Below are 25,464 nucleotides of genomic sequence, written 5' to 3'. Positions count from 1 at the left end.
TATTTTCTTCAACTCTTAAATATGGTTTTCCTGATTGCTTCATAATTGTTCTTACTATATATTATTTATTATTAAAAAATAGTCTTTAATTAGACAGAAAGGGAGAACTGTGGTGGTTGATCTCGAGCCACCATGTATTCCGATGTTAATCGCTGCCCCCGCCCCCCCCCCCGAGATTCTTACTGTTTTATGAGCAAATACTCACATACACCAAGGGATGCTGTGTACCTTTGCCTCCAACTTATCCCTGATTGGTCAATGAAAAATGCCTACACTTGCATTGAACTGAAGAGTTGTAGGCGGAGCTAAGGTTTGAGGGCTTGGAGGACAAGAGGACACCAGAGAGGGGAGGAGTGACAGGAGAGGAGATGAGAAGGCAAGCTGAGGCTCCATGGGTTAGGGTGAACAAGAAGCATGTGGCCTGGAGGAGCTTGCTCTGAGGATTGGCAAATGGGGAGAAGCAGCCCAGATGGGAAGCGTGTGCAAGTATTTATGGGAATTAAGGATCAGGAGTAGCCCAGATATGAATGATTAGAGCAAATGGTATAGGATGTGGGGCTGGGAGCTATCAAGATAGCTTGCGGGGCGGGGGGTATAGTTTCTGCCCAGTTCCAGTGTATAGGCATAGTAAAGATCTAACAGGTGTCTGTGTACTTCTATTTTATACTATAATAAATATATAGCGGGTTAAATAATAACTGCCGTAATAATTACATGCATTAACAGCAAATGTTAATAGACTTTTCCACTAAAGAAATCTTCTAAAACTCTATTATAATTTGATTATATCCCATGTATATTTAGAAGTGGACATTTATGCCACAGCCTATGCGTAAAAATTAATCCTGGATCATCAGCCAGTGTTAATTCCTGTGGAAATCTCTGGCATGCAGTTCGCTAGAGCAGTCATAGAGGAGATATTGGCTGAATCATCATCTACCACTTTCATCCAAGAATTCAAGTATATGGCTTAAAGACAAAAGGTTTTCATAACCAGGATTCTTTTTGACATCATAGATAATGCCTGGAAATGTCCAGTTAATGAAATTACAAAATAATGTTTATAACATACATCTCAGGCAAGTTGCTGCCATTGCTTATTTATTGCTACTGATGGATGAATGTTAAAAAAAAGGGGGGGCAGGGACTTGTTGGTAATACCTAGCCAGAAGAAGGCTGAAAATACTTTTCTTTTAATGTAACTCATGATGTTACACTTCAAGTATTCATGAAATTAAAAACTCATAATCCTGAGTTCCACTTGGGTGGTGGATATTTCTTTTTAAGACACATTTCCCCCATAGTTTTGTGTACTGCTTGGCACTGTTAAATGAATATCTCCAAGGATGCTATCAACAGTCTTTTCCAATAATTAATTTTCCACCACATAGAAAGTACTGTGTGGTAGAAGAGATCTGCAGCTTCTAACAGTGTGTAGGTGCTGTGGACTCTGCAACACAGCAAGAAATGAGGAAAGGAGAGCCCACTTCCTGGCCCACCAAGCTCTTACTTTGGGTCATCTTAGAGAAAGCAGTGTGGTTGCCTCCCTATTTCATAACATTAAAAAAAAAAAAAGTCATGGAAACTGCTACATCAACCGTGCAAGTATTTTCTGCAGACACTGTAGCATTAGTAAATTTCATCTCATCTAGAAAATGAGCCTGAAATAGACTCACTCACATAGCATAGTCATGATGCTGTCCTCATTCTCAGTTTGTAAGAACAAGCTGGGAACCTGTCTTGCCAGAACCCCTCTGTAATTGTTAAAGACAGCACAAGCCTTGGAGTAGAAGGGAAGACAAAGTGGAAAGACTCTGTGGACTGCAGTCTGTGGCCTCAACATTCAGGGTGACAAGAAGACGTTCTTTCTTTCTTTCTTTCTTTCTGTTTTTCTTTTCTTTTTTTTTTTTTTTTAAGTAATTACTTTAGTACTCATAGAGGCTCCATTGTAGTGAACGGGTAAATTTAGTAACTTAGAAGAACAATTGATCAATATAATATAATAATAGCCAGTCCTCTGAATGAAGGAAGTGTGTCTGTTTCTTTATCCAAAGCCAGTGAGTGCCCTCACTAATTCTTGTATCGTGTGGGTTTCTTCATCTCCTCCTATGCATGGTTAACTCTAACTTTGTACAGTTACTTTAAAAATAAAATACTTGGCCTATCTCACAAGAATATAAAATGTATTCTTAATTTTTCATGATTGGAGAGAATTTATTTAACATAATTTCTTTGGGAGACTTGCCAGGCTAATAGTGGATGAGAGTAAAGGGTCTGACTTAGAATAAACAGGAAGAAGAGAACTCAGTTTCAGTGTGACAGAAATGCTAGGAACCCTGTTGCCTGCTTATGTTTTTTATTAAATATTTTTATTGTTTACATATATACTTATATTATTACACGTATGTACAGTAAACTACCTACAGTAAGAAGAAACATGAAACAATCAGGAATTTTATAAATGTTACATTCTTAGTGTTATGGCTATTTGTATTTGGCTGCCTTGAAGAAAACATGTTTCCTATCTTGGTGCGTCTAAAATTCTGAATGTAAATCAATATCTATCAAATCTTGTCATTATCAACTTAAAACATCTATCTAGACCTAAAAAAAATCTTAACCCCTAAACAACTAAGCTTAATTATAAAACTAAGCTTAATTGTAAAAGTCAACTATCTGGTCTTCAGCTCCATCAGAGACTTGAGAAGGAATAAAATTAATTACCTGAGTATGCTGGGAGTGCAGGTCAGTAGCTTTCCAACTGAAATGACAGAGACAGTTTTCTATCTGGATATTCACCCAAAACTCTCTATAGCATTGGAGCATCTTCTTCAACCTTCTGGTCCAATATAGCTGACAGACATATTTGTGAGGCACGAACTATTGAGGACTTGCTTACCCTGTCTTGGCAGAGTTCGGCCGTAAGCAAGTCCTCAATAGTTCCAGCCTCATAACTGTATCTGTCAGATGTGAAGACTTCCTATATTTATTCATCTGTTATATGATGTCTGTCTTCATATCTTGTGTGCTAACACCAAAAGATAATACAAAAAGCCGGGCGTGGTGGTGCACGCCTTTAGTCCCAGCACTCGGGAGGCAGAGGCAGGTAGATCACCGTGAGTTCGAGGCCAGCCTGGTCTACACAAGTGAGTCCAGGACAGCCAAGGGTACACAGAAAAACCCTGTCATGAAAAACAAAAACAGGGCTGGAGAGATGGCTCAGAGGTTAAGAGCACTGTCTGCTCTTCCAAAGGTCCTAAGTTCAATTCCCAGCAACCACATGGTGGTTCACAACCACCTATAAAGAGATCTGGTGCCGTTTTCTGGTGTTCAAGTGAAACATTGTATACATAATAAATAAATAAATAAATAAATAAGAAAAAGAAAAGAAAATGCTCTTTAAAAAAAGAAAGAAAGAAAAACAAAAAGTTTTTTATTTGTCCTCTCTTTTCCTAAAATCAGCCAGATAATTGAATTTTTTTCCAGGTTAGTAAATATTTTATTAACTCTGTGACAGCCATGATTCTACATGTGGTCAATGCTGCATTTCACTCAACTTTTGAATGATTTGTAAATGCCGCTGTGTGGTGTGTGCCATTTTTAAGTAGCAGGCATTCTTACACACGTGGTAAGCAATACTTCATTGGAGACTCATGTATACCAAAGGAAACTTTTCTTATCAGTTTAACTAAACCATCCTTCCTCTTTTAGGCTGCCAAAATGGCAAATTATGCCAAATTTCAGAAAATGTGTGACCTCCTGTTTGTCATGTTTGCCATGGTCTTTATCACCACACGGCTGGGCATATTTCCTCTCTGGTAAGTATGGTGGTCTTGTCTCTGATATAGGCAACCCCTCCGAGGGAGCGTTGCAGACACTCTCCTCCTGAATTAGACTCTAAATCCTCAAGTTAAAATCTAAAGTTAAAGCTGGTAGAGGAGCGACTAAAGAAACAGCTGCATGGGGCTGGGGAAACATTTCTGTTGGGACAACGTTTGTCTTGCAAGCATGGGGCCCTGAGCTTAGTCCCTAGCGCCCATGGTAACACATGGCTGTAATTCTAGGGCTGGGGACGTGGAAACAGAAGGGTCCCTGGGGCTCCCTCGCCAGCCAGCTTAGCCTAGCCTGACAAATTCCAGACCAGTCAGAGACTATCTCAAAGGATACAGATGGCATTTTTTTTTCAATGACACTCAAGGGTGTCAGATGGCTCACACACACACGTATACACCACATGCCCAGCACTTGATCTCCTTCAGGGGAGATGTCTTTTGATGAGATCAGGTGCGGTTAGGGCGCTAAGGCCTTGGCCATCTTTACTAATACTTTGTCCAGCAATGGTCAGAGCATGAAGAGGCTAATGAAGCACATACGCCCACTTCTCTTACACTAGTCTAGGATATGACTTAAGAACCTCAGAATGGAGGTCTGAGTTGAGAAAGCAACTGTGGCCCTGCAGCCGTGTATCAAGAGATACGTGGATTGCTGGGCCCTGATCCAACCCAGTAACTCAGAAAGTCTACCGATGAGGCCCAACTGGCTGTGTCGTCTTAAGTCTTCATGGTGATTGTGTTACACATTGAAGTTTGAAAACAGTTTCTGTCAGAAAAAGGTTTCTTCATCAGCTTGTGTTTATAGCTAAAGAAGAATGGAGATCCGAACTTCCAACGAGCCCTGAAATCCTCAGTGGCTCCTTATGGTCTAGGTGGCTTTTGCCTTGTTAAGACCAAGGAAAAGGCAGAACAGAGTGTTGGTGTTTGATGGACTTTTCTGTAGGTCTGTTGTCCGTCTCCTATTACTTATCTGGGGGCGGGGAGAATGAAGCCCCTGTGTCTCTTAAGATCTACCATTGGTGGTAGATCTTCCCGCCCCCCCCCTTCCATTTTGAAAGATCATTTTGAATGGGAAACGTGAGCCATAGCAAGTAGATAAAGTAGGAACGCGAAGATGTAACAATACTTGAAGATGCAATGGTGCCTTGCAGAAGACTAAACAGCCATAAGCTGGGGCCTTTAGTGGGTCCGTCCATCATTAGGGTTGTGTGAGTGGATTAGGACACACCCACACGTTTTCAGCCACAAGGCATGCTTCTCCGTGAGGTTCCCAGCCCTTTGGACACTCAGGTTAATAATTTTCAAGCAGCAATGCCTTGTGTTGCATCAGACACTTATCAAAACCTTATTAAAGTTAAACACAAGGTGATTTGAAGTATGGTGTGTCTGTAAATAGTTCGTGGTCAGGAGTATTTCAAAAGTATTACTGTATCTAGTGATAAGAATTTAAAGAAGGTGGGCACAGCGTCTCACACTTGTAATCCCAGCCAGCACTCAGTAAGGCAGAGGCAGGTGGATCCCTGTGAGTCTGAGGCCAGCCTGGTCTATAAAGCAAGCCTAGAACAACCAAGGCTACACAGAGAAACCCTGTGTCAAACAAACAAACAAACAAACAAACAAATTTAAAGGAGAAATTCAAACAAAATGTAAAGGATGTTTTCTCAGAATGATAGGAAACATTTTTCAGATTGCTAGGCGTCTGACCCTTAAAGAAACAGGCACCTTGCAAATTTGATATGCTTCTTTCCTTTTAGAGAGAGTTAAGATAGAGGTACCCCTGCCTTTCCTCCCTCCAGGAAACACTCTTGAGGGTTAAGCATTCGTGAAACACCCAGAACTTAGGTCCACAGAACAAAGAAATCCTATCTCACAGTCCATGTACCTGCTAGGATGACCTGTTAGCTGCTTAGAAAGTCTCTGTGACCGAGCAGGAACACCTTGCAAATACAAGGGGGCTCCTTCACCTGTGCTCCGTATGGTAGCTGAGTTTTTGTAAAGCAACTTATGGAAAACAACTTGCCATTTCATGTGCCACAAGAAATAAACCTTATGCTCTCTACATTACAGTGGTACAGTTAGTGAAGAGAAATATTTTTCTATATGCAGGAAGTCAGGTTGGCACCTTGATGATCTGTCTTGATCCTGCATCTGTTGCCACAATGTAATGGGCAGTGTCGTTATTTAACCCTTTCACAGAAAGAGCCACAGCAAAGAGTATTTTGTCACGAAATTATCTTAATACTCCTTGGGAAGCACAGTGTGGGGAAGGACCTTTCAGGCTATCAACTGTGGACTCCCGCCTCTGCTCATGATAAGTTCAGTCTGTTTTCCAGGTCAAGAGTATTGCTTTTGATATCCAGGTGGAAAATTGCTTTCTTTTAGAACATGATGTCTGGGTCTTTGTAACTTCTAAGCCAAGGATCCCTAAATTCTATGTGAAATATGTTGTGTGTGAGCATTGCGTGCACATGCTTCCTGGTGGGGGAGGACCAATGTTCACCAGAGTCTCTGGTATCCGTGACTCCATCTTTTGCTCAAAATGCCACATGGAAAACAGAATAAATATACATTCCGCCTTGAGTGCACACGTGACTAGTACACTTTCTGCAGAGGGCTATGTCTTGGTTTCCTTCATCTGTTTCTCAGAGTTCCTCCTGACGTGAGCTTCCAACCTCATCATTAGAAATAACCGCTCATATTTACGTGGCACACCTACCTCATGGCATGGCTTGAACTTTAAGAGCGGCTTCCCCCTTGCCCAGTGGTGATCCAATACATACGAGGGCTGCTGTCCAACTGAGCACTACCTCCCCTAAGGTCGAACGACTTCATATATGTCACTTTCCAATGTGGTGTGTTTGCATGCGCAATTATATAGCTTACGTTTGTCCCTCCCAGAGTTCACCCACCCTCTTCAGATACATTACTAGCCCCAAAAGCTTCTCTGAATTTAGTCATACAGTGCTTATTTTTTTCAGATTCATGTTATTTCCTCCAACCCATGGGAAACAAATGTTGACTACAGAAGGATTCTTTCATATTAACTCAATGCCCAATAACTAGCTTATGTGATTTATTTTGACTCACTATGAAGACTTCTGAGATCCACTATTGCAGCCTCTTGCTGCCTCATATTTTTTCTGCAGTATACAAAAAGACTGTATTCAAAGTCCTGTGTAAATCAGAATGACTCTGTTGCCTTAGTCACCTTTTGTACATATAGAAGCAGAACCACAGAGGACAGGAAGATAGGGATGGTGGTACCCTCCTATAGTCCCAACCACTTGAGAGACTGAGACAGGAGGGCCCAGGTTCGGAGCCAACCTGTTTGGTTCAGAGCAACCAGCTCGCTCGCTCGCTCTCAGAAGAAAGGAGAAGAGATATGGAGGAGGATGGGAGCAAGCCTGGGATATAGGTTAGTGGCAGAGTGCTTGCAGAGCATGTGCGAGGCACAACGTTCACTACTGACTACTTCAAAAAAAAAAAAAGGCAGAGAGGAATGGATTTTAGGAGACATGACCAATCTCATATGTCTGGTATTTATCTTTTTTTTTTAAATAGATGTGGAAACTTTTAACTCAGAAGTCCTGCCATTTTTATGTATTTGGTGAGGACTTACAGGGTATTTATTAGGCAACCAGGGTGACCTACATACTGAACGTTCAATTAGATACAAGTTTTATCTCAGGAGACTGTGGTTTAAATTTCTATAGGTTCTGCCAATATTCTGGCTTGTAGCTTAAAACAAGGAAGCTACAAGTTATGAGTTATTTTTCTCAGCATTTGGGAAATATCACTAATACAAATATTTCATATTTAAATCATCTTACTGCATATACTGAAGGGCTCTGTTGGCTAAATAATATATTATATCAGACAGGGTACATCTGGAAAATTGCTACTTGATTTTCTTTTTAAAGAGAATGAGACAGTTTGTTCTAAAGCCAAATATGGGTTGCCAAGGCCCAGGACCCGACTCTGTTATCCCTGAACTACGTTTTAACATGGTAGCCATTTCAGGAAAATGTTGCTGTAATAGAACAAAGAAAATTATGAATTGAGACACTTTGAAATTACAGTAGTAGAACCACCTGGCCAGCAGGTTGCAGCAAGCATGTCTGTTATGGGCATCGGATGGCTAGCTGGTGACATCTGTAGCTTTTGTTAAAGAGCTGCATATGCCGAAGGACTCTGTTCACTCTGCCCGCTGTCAGAACTCCTGTGTTCTTCACTGTCTGTTATGTACCCTTCCAGAGCACCACACGTCGTCTTCACAGGAATCTTATATTTTCTAGTAGCCACATTCCAAAGTGGTATCCATTAAGATAGCCTATTTATTTGACTCAACACCCTTCAAATTAATGCCACTTCATACAACAGTATGTTAAATTAGTCCACATTAAAAATACTGAGAACTTGCATCTTTGAGAACTAACATTTCACGTTGCCATTCATTTAAGCTCAGCCGCATTCGGAGTGCTCATCCCCAGCATCCAGCTAGCTTACTGAATAGGACAGCTCTGGGGAACCATTCCAGCATAGCCTATGGCGGTGACTGATTCTACACGTTTCCTGATGTCTGGCATCCTTGTTGATGTGAAGTCCACTGGTTGCAGCTACTCCCACATACTATTATGAGCCACAGAATACAGTAGTGAGTAGGGAGATTTAAACCAGAGTGTGGGCTCCAGGCCTTTCTCCACTGCTTAATTTATATCATTGAATTGAGTGTTCCTCTCTTAAGCAGGATAAATGAAGACCCCTACTTCCCTCTTAATGCTGTCTTTCTTTCTTTCTTTTTTTACAAGTTTCGATGTTTATTGTATACAATTGAACAGACAGGTCTGGTTGTTTCACAGAGCTGAACTAGGAGGAGGGATTAATACAAACAGATAAGTAAGAAAGTAGGGTTGTTTTACACAAATAGAACAAGGAGGCAGCTTTAGGTAATTTCATAAGAGCAGTCTCTGGAGGGCGATGGTCTTCAGGTCATAAATATCCAGGAAGAGGAAGCTATGGTGGAAATTTCCTGTACACACACTCAACATTTGCCCATAGACAAGAGGTAGGTTTTGCCATCTTTCTGAGCTTAGTAGTGCGTCTCAGAGGCTTCGTTCTGTTGTATTCTCATTTACATTTTGTTCCAGGAATATTTTGATTTCTTCTTTGACTCATTTGTCATTCAGTAATGAGTTCGTTAATCTCCATGAGTTTATGTACTTACTAAAGGTTTGTTCGCCGTCAACTTCAAGTTTTATTGCATGACGGTCAGAACACATGAGATTGTTACAATTTTTCTGTACTCATAAGGTTTGTTTTGTGTCCCTGCATGTAGTCTACTGTAGAGAATCTTCCACGTGCTGCTGAGTAGAATATATAATCTCTGGTGACTGAACGGAACATTCTGTAGGTACCTGTTGGATCCATTTGACATAAAATGTCATTTAACTCTGAGGTTTCTCTGCTTATGTTTTGTACAGATGACCTATCTATTGGAGAAAGTGGGGTCCTGAAATCACCTACTATTATTTGGTTTGTGTTAATCTCTGTCCTTAATTCCTTTAGTATGCTTATGAAATTGTGTGCAGCACAGTTTGGTGATTATGTTTAGTATTATGGCATGGTCCCAGCTAATGGGTCACTAATTGATCTCTTGATTAGAAAAAAGTATTCTTTGTCTCTTCTGATTAGCTCAGATTCTGTTATGTCAGATATTAAGATGCAATGCCTACTTGCTTCTTGATCCCATTTGCTTGGGACACTTTTTTTCATTGTTTCACTTTAAGATACCTGTCTTTAAAGCTGGGTTTCTATTTTTAAGTAATTTTTAAAATTTTATTAATTTATTCATATTACATCTCTATTGTTAGCCCTTCCCCTGTTTCCTCCCATTCTTCTCTCCCTCCCACTTCCCCCCTTCTCCCCTCCCCTATGTCTGGGATTGAGGGAGACCTCCTCCCCCTATATATGCTCTTAGAATATCGAGTCTCTTCTTGGTAACTTGCTATCCTTCCTCTGAGTGCCGCCAGGTCTCCCCATCCAGGGGACGTGGTCAGAAAAGGGGCACCAGAGTTCATGTGAGAGTCAAATCTCACTCTCCACTCAACGGTGGAGAATATCCTGTTTGTTGGCTAGGTCTTGGTAGGGGTTCAAAGCTTACTGCCTATATTCTTCTTGGCTGGTGCCTTAGTTTGAGGAGGACCCCAGGACCTTCAATTTTATGAGGTCCCATTTATTAATTGTTAATTTTAGTGCCTGAGCTGTTGGTATTCTTTTCAGGAAGTTGTTTCCTGTGCCAATGCATTCAAGGCTTTCCTCCATTTTCTTTTCTATTAGATTCAGTGTGTCCAGTTTTATGTTTAGGCCCTTGATCCATTTGGACTTGAGTTTTGCAGGGTGATAATATGGATCTATTTGCATTTTCTACAGGTGGACATCCAGTTTAGATGAGCACAATTTGTTGAAGATGCGCTTTTTTTTCCATTATATGTTCTTGCCTCCTTTTGTCAAAAATCAAGCACTCGTAGGTGTGTGGGTTTATTTCTGGATCTTCAATTCGATTACATTGATCCACCTGTCTGTTTTTTATGTCAGTACTACGAAGTACTGCTCTGTAGTACAGCTTGAAGTCAGGCATGGTAAAACCCCCTGAAGTTTTTTCATTGTAGCGAATTGTTCTAGCCAACTAAAATGCTCCAATTTCACCGAATCCTATTGTACTGTGTGTTTCCTTCATCGTTATCAGTGAAGGATGCAATTAAACTTGTTTCTTTCAAGTCTCTGATGAGGTTGAAGACCAGACACTTTAGTTTTACAGTTAAGCTTAGTTGTTTAGGGGTTAAGATGTGTAATTTTATTTTTAAACAATATATTTTGATCATATTTCCTCCTCTTCCCCAAATCCTTACAGATCCTCCACACTCATCTTAATGCACGTGTGCTCTCTCTCTCTCTCTCTCCCTATCTCTCTTTTTCTCTCTGAAAAATGAAAATCAAAACACACAAAAACATAAGAGAAAAATACCAAAAGAAAACAGCACAAAATATGTACCAAAATACCCACTGACTTACTTGTTTGTACTGGCCTGCCCTAGTGTGTGGTTGGTATACTCAGTGACACTCTGTTGAAAAAACTGATTTTCCCTTTCCCAGCACATATCAGATGTAAATAGCTTTTGGGTTCAGGTTGGGACTTTGTATCCATCTCCCTTTCTCAGTGCTGGTATTTTGCCTGGTTCGAACTTGTGCAAGTCCTAGGCATGCTATTACAGTCTTTGTGAGCTCATATGTTTATCGACCCTGTTGAGTCTGGAGGATGCTGTCTCCTTTGAGTCATCCACCAGCTATGGCTTTTCGAGTATTTTCCACCCCCTCTTTCACATAGATTCCCTAAGCCTTGAGAGGGAGTGACAGGGTGATAAAGATGTCCCATTTAGAGTGAATGCCCCAAAGTCTCTTGCAAAATCATGTACATAGTTCAGTTGTGGGTCTCTGTGCTGCAAGAAGCTTCTCTGATAAGGATTGAGCAATGCACTGACCTTTGGGTATAGCAATATATCATTAGGAGTCCCTTTATTGCTATGTTTCTTTAACAGAATAATAGTAATAGATTTCCTCTAAGGCACACAACTTATCTAATCCCACGTTCTTGACAACTGTAGCAATGTCAGGAATGGATTCCATCTCACAGAGTGTGGGCCTTAAATCCAATTTGTAAAAATGTGATTGTTTACTTCTGTAGCATTTGTGCCACTACTGCACCAGTGTAAGATGACCTTTTTGTAGAGAAACAGATAAGATTATCTTAATCCACTTAGCACTGAGTTTTGATTAGAGAGTTGAGGCCATTAATATTTAGAGTTATTATTTGAAAGATATGTATAGATTACAGATGTTCTGATTTTTTTAGCTGATTTGTTTTCTTAGTTGTGGTTTTTCATTAAATTACAGTTTCATTTGTATTCTTTCTAGAGTCTCTTAACTGTGTTTGTTCTTCTCTTCGGTTTTGCTTCCACTGTTCTTTCAGGGTTCTTCTTCTTCTTCTTCTTCTTCTTCTTTCTTCTTCTTCTTCTTCTTCTTCTTCTTCTTCTTCTTCTTCTTCTTCTTCTTCTTCTTCTTCTTCTTCTTTTTCTTTTACTTCTTCTTGGATTTGCAGTACCATTGTACATTATGGTTCTACCTTCTCTACAGTCTTTGGCAAGATTTGGTATCTATCTTTTTAATCTTAGTCATTCTGAAGGTAATGAAGTGTCATCCTATTATGGCTTTGATTTTATTCCAAATCTTTCATCCACTTTAATTTAATGTCTTTCTATCATTGTGGCAGTTGGTTATGTGTTTCTTAATAGACTATTGCTTTTACTATGATTGTCTCCATCCTGTCATTGTCACATCAGTGCAACAAAATATTTTTCATCTCTGTCCTCATTTCCTGCCCTTAATCTTACCTAGCTTGACTTCATTTCTCCTCTTGGAATCTATTTTCTTCTATCCAAACTGACTAGTCTGTCCCATTGGATATCTTTTGCCTGATGAGCCAGGAACTCTGGATGCATTTATCTGCCATATCCCCCCCCCTCCCAAAGCTAAGATATTGCCCAAGGAAGTGGTGATAATTTCTATTCAGGGGATATCTGGGACACATTCCAGCCCCACCCCACACAGATAAAAAGAGTTTTCTACACATGGTGGCTTCCTGATGACATCACTGTCTGATATTGTTTCACTGTAGACACTTCCTTGTCTTGCTATTCCCAGAGCATGACTCACTCCCCAAGGTGAAACTCTGATATCCACTATGGGCAGCCATTGGCCCCGCCCACCTACCCGTCTATTTTGGAAAGAGGGTATTGAAGTGGCCCTGTTCCTCTTGCCTATCTCCACAGAACACACAGTCCCACTCCAGCAACCCATGGTGGAACTTCTATTTTTCCCAGTCTGCCGGATGGAGAGATGAGAAAAATCTAATTTAACCAGAGACTGTAACTGTCAGATAATTTAGCCATTGCGTGAACAATTTCAATAAAAGGAGGCCCTCTAAAAGCAGTGCCCTCCACGTCTACACAGCAGTGCTTATCACCCGAGCTTTCTGTGCTTCGGCCCTGGTTCTAACCCTGACTCCTGTTCCACACCACAGACCAATGGACAACTCACAACAGCCAACAAAAGGAAACACCTTTGCAGCCCTCCTTCCTAGATCATCTAGATGAAGACTGTAAATTCTTTCAGTCCCCTCTTTCACAGATTTCAAGCTTGTCTTCTCTGATTCTGAATTTTATGGTGTCAACTGTATGGAAGTTGTGTCTGCTTTTCAGAATGTAAGTTCCCAAACTATTTAAATTAGTAATAAGTTGTTGCTGCAAAATAATGGTCTTGGGGTGGTAGCATAGGGTGACACTGAAATGATCTTGTTAACAGTATCATGGATTTCTTCAATTATACAGATCATGTACTCTGCTAATGTACCACCTTGCAGTTTTATGAACATAAAACCCTATAATTGTTAAGTTCATAATATGAGGATCCTGGAGGTCAGAATAATTGGCCTTCATTTTCCATTCTCAGTCATAACTTTGCTCTGTAATGCTTTTATGCTTGTGACTAAGCATAGGGTAGGAGAGCTATACAAGTGCTTTATTACTTGACTGGTTTTATCAGACCGTTAATGGAATAGTTCAGGATTTATCATGTAGGTTTCACTTTCTAAACCATCCATGTATAGTTTGACTCCTCCTTTATCAAATGGTATCTATAAATTTAGAAACCTCCAAGACTATTACAGGTAAAAAGACTTCTATATGTGTGCCTCTTCCAAATACATGCTTATGGCTTTGCATATAGTCAAGACCAAATTTAAACAAGGTTTAATAATTATATGCTTTGAAAGATTTTACACTGCAGTCAGTATTCCAGCACCCCAAAAGTACATATCAAATACTTGCTGCACTGCTCCCATCAAACAGTTCATCACTGATGACGCAGATACAAGTGTCTATTATGGTAGGGCCATCATTCAAAACAGTCATTAGCTTAACAGCTCCTCTTTCACAAAGTTTAGTGAATTATGTCTGTGTGGTTTCCCTTGGCTCAAAATTACATGTATTTTAGCCTTGTCATTGGCCACTCACTGATTTGATCCTGTTTTAGAGCGAGCCCACACATCACTGGAAGCAATGGTCCTTTTCATTGTTCCCCCTTTTATCCTATACCCCATTTGTATGTAACCCCTCAAGTTCTTATAACTTTCTGTGTTTTATGAAGCTCTGATTTCAACTTGGCATGGAGTGAGCTATTCTCGGTCTTTACAGCACCTATCATATTTCCTGGCTCAAAACTACACTTTAATTCTAAATGGTTTCACATCTGTTTACTTAGTTTATCTCCCTAATCTTTGTGGTTCACCCTAGCTCTCTGACTCTGATCTCCTACTATCAGTTCAACCAACACTTACTATTTTCCTTTTTTTCTTTCTGCAATAGAGTACTGTCTTCTTTAAGGCCGACAAGACATATATGCCTATTGAGTGTTTGTCAAATAAAGTGTCATTTACAAGTAGCTTCTTGTCATTCTGCCTCGGCTTTCAAACCATCTTATGAACTTTATCACCATCTACCCATGAGTAAGAATCTAGTGACAAAAAAAGGGAAATCCAGAAGGACTCTGAAAGAGAAGTAACATGATGCAGCTAATAAACTATCTGCCTTGAATTCTATTTATCCCCTTTATGTGTCTGAAGACCAGGCATATAGGTTCTGTGTACCTATTGCTTCATCAGCCAACTAGTAAGTGCCTATCTTACCTGAAAAGCTAAGGAGTGAGTGAAATATTTTTTGTGGTAGTAATTTATAAAGGTACCATCTAAATAGTAAGCATTTTCAAATGTCATTCCTATTAAAATTGTAAGTCCCATTACTGCCAAATGATTTGCCAACTTGGTATGTTTTTAATAAATAGTACTTGATTATATTTAATCTAATGAACCACAAGCACCTTTGAAATAAGCTTCTGAAATCCTTTCTCCACTCCTATACCCACACAGTCTTGTTTCAGTCATGTTTTCTCTGAGAACTCAGTGAGTGTGTGGTATTACACCCCTCTGTAACATTCTCCCAGGTCCCAAGTGACCTAACTCAAGACACCAGAAATCACTCTTGCTGGTCACAGACTCTCACCGAGTCAGTGGGTGTGTGTTAGGCTACTTCTGACCTCGTTAAGTCTTAGATTCACGTTCATTATTCAGCCAAGGATGGGCACACACTGTTGCCAGAGTCTCTACTTGGCTCAGGTAAGGTTTATATCCCCATGTCCATCCCAAATAGCAAAGCCTTTAGTTCTAGGAAAATTTACAGAATCCTCCACCCTTAGTGTCAGTGTAGCAGAAGCATTTGTCTTCACAAGCGCTACTTCCTGACGGTGTCTTGCCATTTTCTTTTGTAAGATTTGAAATGCATCCCAATGCATAGTGGCATGTCATCCTCTTCTTTGATTCATTTCTGAAATTTTATCTTCCTAAGGAGCATGGCTTACATGCTTTTCTGAATAGCTGATAAGAACAGATTAGTCTCTGTTCACAAATTTGGAACAGCTTGTCCTCTTTCTCCTGAAAACCCTGGCTAACTGAATTCTCAATTTTGTATTGGTGTTGTTCTGTGTTCAGGGGATCAGAAAGACAAGGATGAAACCTAGAAATGCTTTGGTAGGTAACTTGGCATATTTTTAATACCATCCATGTCTGATAGTGCCTTCTTGACGTGAGCTAGTTGGGAACAAATGCTGTGTACTGACTTTGTCTCATTGCAACTTTAATTTAATCTCAACAGACAGGCTAAAACAAGAATCCACAATCCACAGCTTGTAGGACAAGTAAGCAGATCCTCCATTTTTAGAAATAAAGTTTTGTTGTCACACAGCCTTGCCCATCTGTCACATGTTGTCTGTGGCTGCTTTCGGCTGCAGTGTCACTATTGAGTGTTTAATGGCAGTGATCAGCAACAAAGAACGATATACTTATCATCTGGTCCTTTAAGGAGAATGGTGCCAGTTCTTTGACTTAGCCATTAAGAACTTGACTCGGAATTAGAGTAAGAGGTCACAATTTAAGTAAGACAAGGTGGCTGAGCCTTGAGATGTTCTCTGGTGAGTTTCATCTGTCTTTACCAGAAAAACAAGAGGGTGTTATTCTTAACACTGTGGCAGCTCAGAGGGGAGGCATACTCCTCAAACCTGCAGTAACTGTTAGCAACAGGACAACACAGTGTGTTTCAAACCACTCCCAACACAGAACTAATGACATAAAAGTTCTGTTCCTCCATTTTTCCAGTCACTTAACGCAGTGGCAGCTGCTCACTCTCAAATTGGCTACCACTCCAAGACCTCTCAGCACAACTTACAGCAATCCAACTTCACCGTCTTCGTTCTTTTGAATGAACAGGCCATAAACTCACACTTAATGCTCACACACCCCTGTGTCTTCCTTGTCTCTGTGTCCTGCAGAGTCCTAAGTGATGCCTTAAGAGGAGTTGTCATGAAATGAATGAATAGTTAATATGACTTGATAGTGGCCAACATACTGTTATGATATTTGAGTTATGTATTTGATAGTTATAAGAAAATGTCAGGTAGAGCTCACTGAAATATTTATTAAAACGTGTTTAAAAAGTCTGAGGAACAAGTCCAGAGAAATGGTGTTGACCATTTTCCATTTGTTAGTGCCCAGGTATTGGTCTTATGAGACAGCCCCAAATCTTTTAAAATTCTGAGCAGTCAAGAGGTACTGTCTTAATTAAGAGTTTTAGATTGCCTTTTTAATTGGATATTAATTCAGTGAAAGATAGCTAATGAAATGGAATTTCTATTAACTATAATTTTACTGCCCAGTCTTGGGTATTAATCAAGTAATAAAATGTGTGGGGATATCTATCAATATAACATCTCAGAAGTGCTGGGTCACTCCAATTTCATTGCAGTCTCCTACCTACCACACCTGTTGGAATTTGCAATCAAACCTAGTGTTAAAGGGGATGACAAGATGTCTCAGCAGGTTAAAGGTGTAGATCATGCGAGCCTAGTGACCTAAGTTTGATCCCAAGAACCCACATAAATGTTTAAGGCTGCAGTTCTCAATCTGTGGGTCGTGACCCTTTTGGGAAGTTGAACTACCTTTTCACAGGGGTTGCCTAAGACCATCAGAAAGCTCAGCTATTTGCATTATGATTCATAACACTAGCAAAATTACAGTTCATAAGTATCAACAAAAATAATCCTATGATTGGGGGCCACCACAACGTAAGGAGTTGAGAACTGTTGGATTAAGGAGAAAACAGATTCCACGGATTTGTTCTCTGGCCTTCACACACATCTTGAAACACATGCCCACACATTAACATCACAGAGAGAGAGAGAGAAAGAGAGAGAGAGAGAGAGAGAGAGAGAGAGAGAGAGAGAGATGATGATGATGATGATGATGATGATGATGGTGATGATGATGATGATGGTGGTGGTGGTGGTGATATTTTAAATGAATTTATCATTAAGCACTGTAACCAATAACATGAACAAAACAAAAATATAGTTACTTGCTACATTAATTAATGTATTTCCATTAGCTGAGATTTTAGCTCACCAGGTTTTCCTTGTCTTTCGTAGAAGCAGAGGGTGTTTTTGTTTTTGTTGTTTTTTTTTTAATCTTGTCTGCTACTATACTCAACCCTGTGATAAAGCAAAGGACATTTTAAATTGCCATGAAGGTACCATTTGAACTTGTCTTACTCCATCAATTCGGAGAGCTGGGGTAAAGCTCTGAAAATGTCTCTGTGTAAAGGGCCTTGAAATTACCACTGTTCCCAGAAAACTACATTACATTATGAGCACAATGTGCAAAGTCAGCACTTTGCCAGAAGGGTCAGCTCCCTTCTCTTTGCATTAAGTTTACAGTAGAAATAGCTTAAAGCTACTGGGGAAAGGACCGGAGGAAATGGACCTTGGATGGCTAAGTGGTGAGTTATTCATGGAGCTTCATCACTTGCTGGCCATATATATGATTGTATGTTTCCTAATTTAAGTATAGAGAAGCCTTGTCTTCTCTACGGCAACTGCAGGGCATCTCCCTGAGGCACTGCCCTAGTGGCATTTGATAGTCATTGGCTCTTGTTTCACCCCCTTCGACTCTTGGGAATAAATTCCAGCAAGGTGGGAACCATGGCTCCTCCCTATATGCCCAATACTGTGCACAGTGCCTGGTGCCGATTCTGATTGCCAGGGAGCTCTGTCGTTTATTCTGCATCTTGATTTGGGAGTTGCTGTGATAAAGGCGGTCTTCCTGTTTCAGTGTGATAGGCAGAAACATGCTGAAAGCAGCAGTAATTCTCTTCTCCCTCCTGCAGCTGTGCCTTCTACCTAATCCCGTACAACAGTCATCTCTCCCCACGTGCTGTCCCGCAAAGAGTTACACTGAACTCTGTAGGGGCCTGGTATTGGGGTTGTCTTCATCAGACAACTGACTTGTGTCTGTGTCTCTTGGTTTTGTTTTTTTGTTTGTCTGTTTGTTTGTTTTACTTTTTTCCTACCCATACTTCAAAGGCTTGCACAAGATAAAGTTCACCTTATTCTAAAAGTAACTCCACTCGTGCTGTTGTTTATTTTGCCTCTGACCTACTTTTCCCCACAATGAGTTGAAATCAAGTGATCTGTGGTTTGCGTTGTCTGTATTTGATACAGACAGGTCAGTTCGTGTAATGCATGTATACTTAGTACATATAGAGATATATGAAATTCATATCAGCCATATAGTTAGACTGAAAGCTTGAGGACTTGAGCGGAAACCAAGGCGAGTCAGTGTAGTCACAGCTGGTTTTTAAACTATGTATGTGTTCTTCACGAGTAATGCAGGGATTGGAAGAGGTATTAGGTAGCCTCTGGTTCTGACGTTCCTGAATCCTACGGCTTGGCAACTAGAAGGGATGGTGAACTTCCAGTGAGACGTCCTTGTGCAGCGATGACTGCAAGGGCCTTGGGGAGCAAAGAGCACTTGGGAAGTAGGGAGCATTAGTAAACATGGCCTGTTGTTTTAAAAGTTGGCAGCTTGTGGAAGCAAAGAAAGATGGTGATGAGTCAGGAAGGCCACACTTCAGCTCAAACATGGGTGTGTCCTAGGTGCTGCAGCTGGAGGCTGCCAGTTAACTGTGTTTCTCACTCCCAACCGGCTGTGTCCTGAGGGGAGGTATCAGTGGCTTGTATCCTTGGCATACCCTGTGTCACTGTATGTATGTATGTGTGTATGTGTGTATGTATGTATACATTGCTCTGCCTGCTTATACCCCTGCAGACCAGAAGAGGGCATCAGATCACATTATAGATGTTTGTGAGCCACCATGCGATTGCTGGGAATTGAACTCGGGACCTCTGAAAAGCAGTCAGTGCTCTTAACCACTGAGCCATCTCTCCAGTCCCCCTGTGTCACTTTAAAAGTGAGTGACTTGGTTATAAAGAAACAAACATGGGCTGGAGATATGGCTCAGCAGTTAAGAGCACTGACTGCTCTTCCAGAGATCCTGAGTTCAATTCCCAGCAAGCACATGGTGGCTCACATCCATCTATAATGTGATCTGATGCCCTCTTCTGACCTACAGGTGTACATGCAGGCAGAACACTGTATACATAATAAATAAATAAATCTTAAATTAAAAAAAGAAAGAAAGAAAAGAAAAAGAAACAAAGACATCAGCATGGCAGTCAGCATCAGGGTTAGTCCCCTCATATTTGGCAACATAGTTGCTTAGACCTCTTCTAAAGACCCTTATAAGTTTCACTCAGAGAAGCCCAGATAATCTTATTCTGAAAAGTTCACCCTGCATCAAGCACTTTGGTGTAAAGTTGCTTAGCAGTAGGACAGAAATGAAAAAAGCAATTAAGTTTATATTTAGTGATCTGTCTATACGCATCTGGATTACATTCAGGGAAGAATTCAAAAGGGCCGATTCATTTCATGCCTCCTGCCACAAAATGAATGTGGGAGTCAAGCTGTGATTTTCACAGCACAAGACATTTATTGTTGACTTTAAAAAGTTCTCCCACTTGCATGTAATTACTATCCTAGCAAATGACACTGAAATTTCAGCTTCTTAAGTATAAGGTAGAGAGGTCCTTTAAAAATAAAACAAAATGTAGGTCCTATTAGACTTAAGAATCAGTTGCTCCCAAATCAAACAATTATCACATGCTTTCTCACAGAAACCAGTTGCTTACTGTGTGTGTGTATGGATGCGTGTGTGTGTGTGTGTGTGTGTGTGTGAGAGAGAGAGAGAGAGAGAGAGAGAGAGAGAGAGAGAGAGAGAGAGAGAGAGATAGATAGATAGATAAGTTTGCCAAGACCAATATGTCTTCCATAACAGTGTGGCATTTTGAATATACAGTCAGCACTGGACTTTGTAGCTATGGTAGACCTTTTCAAAGCAGTCGATACTGGTTACAACTTAATGTCAGCTAATGCTTTTAACAAACTTTAGATAGCATTTCTGCCTCCTAAAAGTCTATACAAACTCTCTGGGAGGGAGTGGCTGATACCCTGTTTCTGTTTCTTCCAGTCAGTTTGCGAAAATATTTATAATCAACCCACTTCAGGGCTCTAAGAGTATAAGCCTCCCACTAAAGTCATTTCTGCGTGTAGCACATCAAGGGCTGGTGAGATTTTTATCACCATACCCACTTGAGAAATACTTTTCTAGGCTGACAGCTCAGAAGGAAAGGGGGGAAAAAATGACCAAAGTAAACTGAACACTGAGTTCAGTGTTTTGTAAAATCAAATCAAGTATCATATAAAAATATTGTTGAGCCAGGTATGGTGGCTCATGCCTATAGTTCCAGCACTAGGGAACCAGAGGCAAGAGGATTGTTGTGAGTTTGAGGCCAACATAAGCTACGTAGTGAGTTCCAAGCCAGCCTGGGCTATGGAGTAAGTCTTTATCTCCAAACAATAACAAAAGAACATTACTGTTGAAGAAGCATAGGTGAAATCAGTCACAAAGACCAAAGGAAAGTCCTAAAAATTGGGACTTTTCTTTACCTAGATTACTTCAACATACCCTTAAGTTTTCACTCATAAAAACCCAGTCAAATGTATAGAACTTGCAGTTTGCGAAGAGTATGTTACAAGGAAAGCTGGCAAATGGGGAAACCCTTGGCTCCACATCCAGACAACTAAATGAGTCATAAACAGCCACAAGTGGCTTGAAGGGCGAAAGGAAGCTGCTGAGATAAAGGGGGCAGTGGAGGGATGGGATGATGTTTTGCATCAGCAAAAACAGCCATGCTTGAAAAATGCTATAATAAACAGAGTAGAGTATATGCTAATTTCCAAAAGATAAAATGAAGAAGATATATCTGTATGTACATTTGTCTTAATTATTGTCTAGTTATTAAAACTATCACTTTTGACTGAATCAAATAGTGATGAAGTAACATGTGTGCATATATATAGATATATGTGTGTGTATATGTATATATACATACACACAAACATACATATATACAGTGTATGAATGTCTTTGCTATAGGTTGCTAGGTTGCAGCACTGAACACATACTGGCCAAGGATATTTGAAAGCTATTCCCCCATAGCTTAGGGGTGATTTTTTTTTTTAAGTATCTTAATTGGGCAAATGAGGAAACAATGTTAGACTAGAAATTAAAAGTTCTGTTCAAGTCTTAATTTTGATGCTAATTTATTCAACACACTTAGCTCATAACTCTTTCTTCCTACTTTTGTTGACTCCACTATAAGCAAGTTACAGTCTTTCTCACGAAAGGATCTGCTGTGTGTTAAGGAAGACTATGCACTAAAGCACATTGAGCGTCTAGAGCCCCACATAGTGCTGTGTCTAATGGTTTAATGCAGATGCTATCAAACACCTCGAAGAGGGTGAGAAGTGGGAGAGAGAATGGGGCTAATGTCACAGCCTAACTATGTGAATTAGAGTGGGAAAAATTAAGAATAAGTGAGCCGCAGCATTTTGGCTGAGAATTTTCCTTGCTAGCTAGCATTTCCTCACGGGGTCTTAGATAGAAACAATACACATGTAAGAACGCAGCACAGCCAGCAGGAAGGTGTCAGACATACTGGTCACCATGCCTGGTGCCTGCCCTCTCCCATCGGTCCACATCACTCCAGTTTCCCTTGCCCGCAGAAACTGTAAGGGAAATCCATTGTGCCACCTAGCCCCTGGTCCTAGTCAGGGAGACATGTGGCTCTGGCTCTTGTGTTCAGAAATTTGTCCACAGCTTCGCTGCCGTTCAAAGACCTGACAGTGTCTTTCTCTCTGGTGCCTTTGTTGTATTCCTTGTGAAGAGCCATTGCTTCACGCGCCTGTCTGCCTTAACCTCCTCCCGACCTGAGAGCATGCCAGCCTCTTCAGAGGCATGAGCAATTGTGACAGAGACCAGACTGAGGGGTAGGATGCCAGCACTTTCCACTAGAGCCATGTGCACTGGGAATGTGTCTGCAATCCATAAGAAGGTCTGAGGAAAAGCACAATGGAAACCCTTCAAGACTGATTCAATTAAGTGCCTCCCAAGAGAGAGGCTGAGCGCCAGCAATAGAAGATACAATATTGGCTTAGTAAAAGACACTTCATCTCCCCCAAGTACCTGCCCCCACTTCTCTCTCACACACACACACACATGCGAAAGAAGATAGTCTGCAGCAAGCTTTGAGAAAATGCCAGGGTTTTTTGGGGGGGGCTTGGTTTTCAGGTTTTGGTATTTTTAGATTTTTTTGGTTTCTGGTTTTGTTTTGTTTGTTTTTTGTTTTGCTTTTTTTGCGATAAAAATATACACCTTTCTCAAATTCATTAATGTCAACAGTCACAAGAAATTTTTAAGAGGAAATAGGAGATTATAAGTAAGTTCTTGCAGTGTATAAAACCAATGAATTGTTTAGATGTAATTAGAATTCTGCATGAAATTATCTGCATTTGTGACCGTTGAGAGGGTTACAGAAATGAATGAGAAATAAGTGCGATGCGCTAGTACAAAAGACTTTGTCCTTTATCTTCTGTCAAGCAAATGAAGGGCCATGGCATGCAGCCCTCTTACACCAACTGAATTTGGTATTTAAGGAGCATTCAAAGACCAGGCTATTTTTCTTTGTACTCAAAGCATTATTGTGGTAGCAGGTCAGGGAGCACAGTACACATGCGACCTCTGAGCTGTTTATAAAGAGGTGTTCCGTGGCTGTCAACTTGACAACAAGATGCTCATGGACCAGCTGGGTGAGTATGACTTACTGCTAGTGTCTTTAGGTGTGAACACCATTGTAGGTAGGCAGGCCAGAAGAGACTGCAATATGTATAGATTGAACACTACATGCTTTCAGAGACTATACCACCTTCTGTGTGAGAGCTAATTTATTAATTTCTCACTTTGAAAGGTGAGTGAGGTGAGCACTAGGAAAGGACAAAAGAACAGAAAGAGTCATACTCTCCAGCTCAAAGGAGTTAGCAAAACGGACAGATAGATACACACACACACACACACACACACACACACACCTTATTTTCCATTTGCTCTCGTTGTATGCTGCTCTTAAGTTCTATTCCTGCTAAGCATAAATAATTAAACCCTCAGTTAACTGTTACATGATGCAAATGGTGCTCAGCATGGTATGAAAAGGATGTAGAGGACAGGAGAGGAGACAGAACCAGCCTTTAGAGGGCTGTGCGTGAGGCTCCAGGTCCACGTTGGAGGTGAGTTTGAAAAGTTCAGTGTGTCCGAAGAGGAACAAGGAGAAAACTGTCCTTTTCCAGAAGGTAGGTACATTGGGTATACAGGAGAGAAAAGTCTGTGTTTCTTATGATGTGTGTTGTTCAAACCGCTTCACTCAGTGTTGAAAGGACACCTTAACCAAGCCCGGCTTAAAAGAAAAACCAGAGAGAAGGCTTTGTGCCTTCGTGTTGTCTTTATACCTTGAAATAATGCATTGTCTGCAGAATAAAAAAAAAACATTAACACTATTCTAATGATGGGGAAAAGCCTCCTTATCCTAAATATACTTTAAAGTTGACTGTCTTGGAAGGTGGGCAAGAGCCACTTTGCTACAGTGTGGTGAGTGCTGTAAAGACCCATCCCCTGCCCGTGGGACGCATCCAGCTGTGCCAGGTCCAGCCCAAGGTTCCCTGAGGAAGCCTCTGAAGCTGCCATCTGAAGTCTGGGCCTGTTCAGCTCCTGGGTAATCAGGGGTCTTCGTGGAGCTTAAGTAAAATGACCCTGAGGTTACCCATGGCCAGCCATAGTCTAATTTTAAACATATTGTGGGTTATCTGACCAGCCTCGTCCTGACAGCCACAGGAGTCTACTCCTTCCATTATTGTCTTGTCGTTTCTGATCATGGGGAGCAAAGTCTCATAGGACCTTCCTTGGCGGGGGGGAGTTGATGGGTTAGGGGAGACTGGTACAGAACAGCATATGGACCTGAGGCAGACGTTCAGAAGGTTGATAATGCATGCAGCCAGGAATGGAGGGGGCTATGGGAAAGAGACTGATACTTAAAGAGTGTGATGATGATTTAAGTGGCTTGATGCAGACTGAAACCATTAATGAAGGTATAGGAGACAGTGATTAGCTGAATAGACCTCAGGTAAGGCCTGTGTGTGTGTTTGAGTCCTGGCTTTGATCTTCCGTTTTGCTCTGGGATCACCTACTTACTCTAGCCGAGCTTGGGGGTGAAGGCAGTGCACCCCTGCAGTTACAGTGGTTAATGATGCAGCTGGCAGAGCAGTGCTGGTGGTGTTGGATATAACGGGATGAGGGATAAACATGGATTTGGCTTTGGCGGTACCTCAGAAATGCCCAGGAGGAAAACAAAGTTGGCAATTTATATGTGGATTTACGGCTTTAAGAAAATGGAAAGTCAGTGTGGAGAATCATCAAACAATCTTGACTGTGGGATTCTGTGCAGAGCTAACAAGGCAGTAGACTACAAACAAGGGGAATGTTTTTCTGGACCGCGGGCAGGCATGCTTCAAGGCTATGCCGCTCACAGGTCTTTATGTGCAGGCTTTGGAAAACAGCAATAGCATGCTAAGCACAGGCCCTTGCTGCAAAGGGCATGTAAGTAAGAGAGAAGCCTCTGCCCAAGCTGTGAAATTGGCCTCTGGAAACATCAGCATCGGTTCCATTCCCAAGGGTGAGCGCATACATACCTGCCGCTCTGTGGTTCTCGCGGTACCCACCTTTTTAAAAAAATATATTTTATTAATTTATTCATATTACATCTCAATTGTTAGCCCATCCCTTGTATCCTCCCATTCCTCCCTCCCTCCCACTTTTCCCCTACTCCCCTCCCCTATGACTGTGACTGAGGAGGACCTCCTACCCCTGTATATGCTCATAGAGTATCAAGTCTCTTCTTGGTAGCCTGCTATCCATCCTCTGAGTGCCACCAGGTCTCCCCATCCAGGAGACGTGGTCAAATATGGGGCACCAGAGTTCGTGTGAAAGTCATACCCCACTCTCCACTCAACTGTGGAGAATGTCCTGTCCATTGCCTAGATCTGGGTAGGGATTCGAAGTTTACTGCACGTATTGTCCTCGGCTGGTGCCATAGTTTGAGCAGGACCCCTGGGCCCAGATCCACCCAGGGT

The 25,464-nt window shown here is 41.1% G+C and overlaps 1 protein-coding gene across 2 annotated transcripts in view; it reads left to right on the top strand.

The window, feature by feature from the left end:
- Cers6 (ceramide synthase 6) overlaps positions 1 to 25,464 on the top strand; it is a 254,092-nt gene that overhangs the window by 209,137 nt on the left and 19,491 nt on the right. For both annotated transcript variants that reach the window (XM_051166944.1, XM_051166945.1), the window contains exon 8: positions 3,712 to 3,818. In XM_051166944.1, the coding sequence (XP_051022901.1) occupies positions 3,712 to 3,818 (107 nt within the window). The remainder of the gene's footprint in view (positions 1 to 3,711; positions 3,819 to 25,464) is intronic.

The sequence above is a fragment of the Acomys russatus genome, chromosome 24, assembly GCF_903995435.1.
Source record: "Acomys russatus chromosome 24, mAcoRus1.1, whole genome shotgun sequence".
In the NCBI taxonomy this organism is placed as follows: Eukaryota; Metazoa; Chordata; class Mammalia; order Rodentia; family Muridae; genus Acomys; species Acomys russatus.
This window is presented reverse-complemented; position numbering and strand designations above follow the sequence as displayed.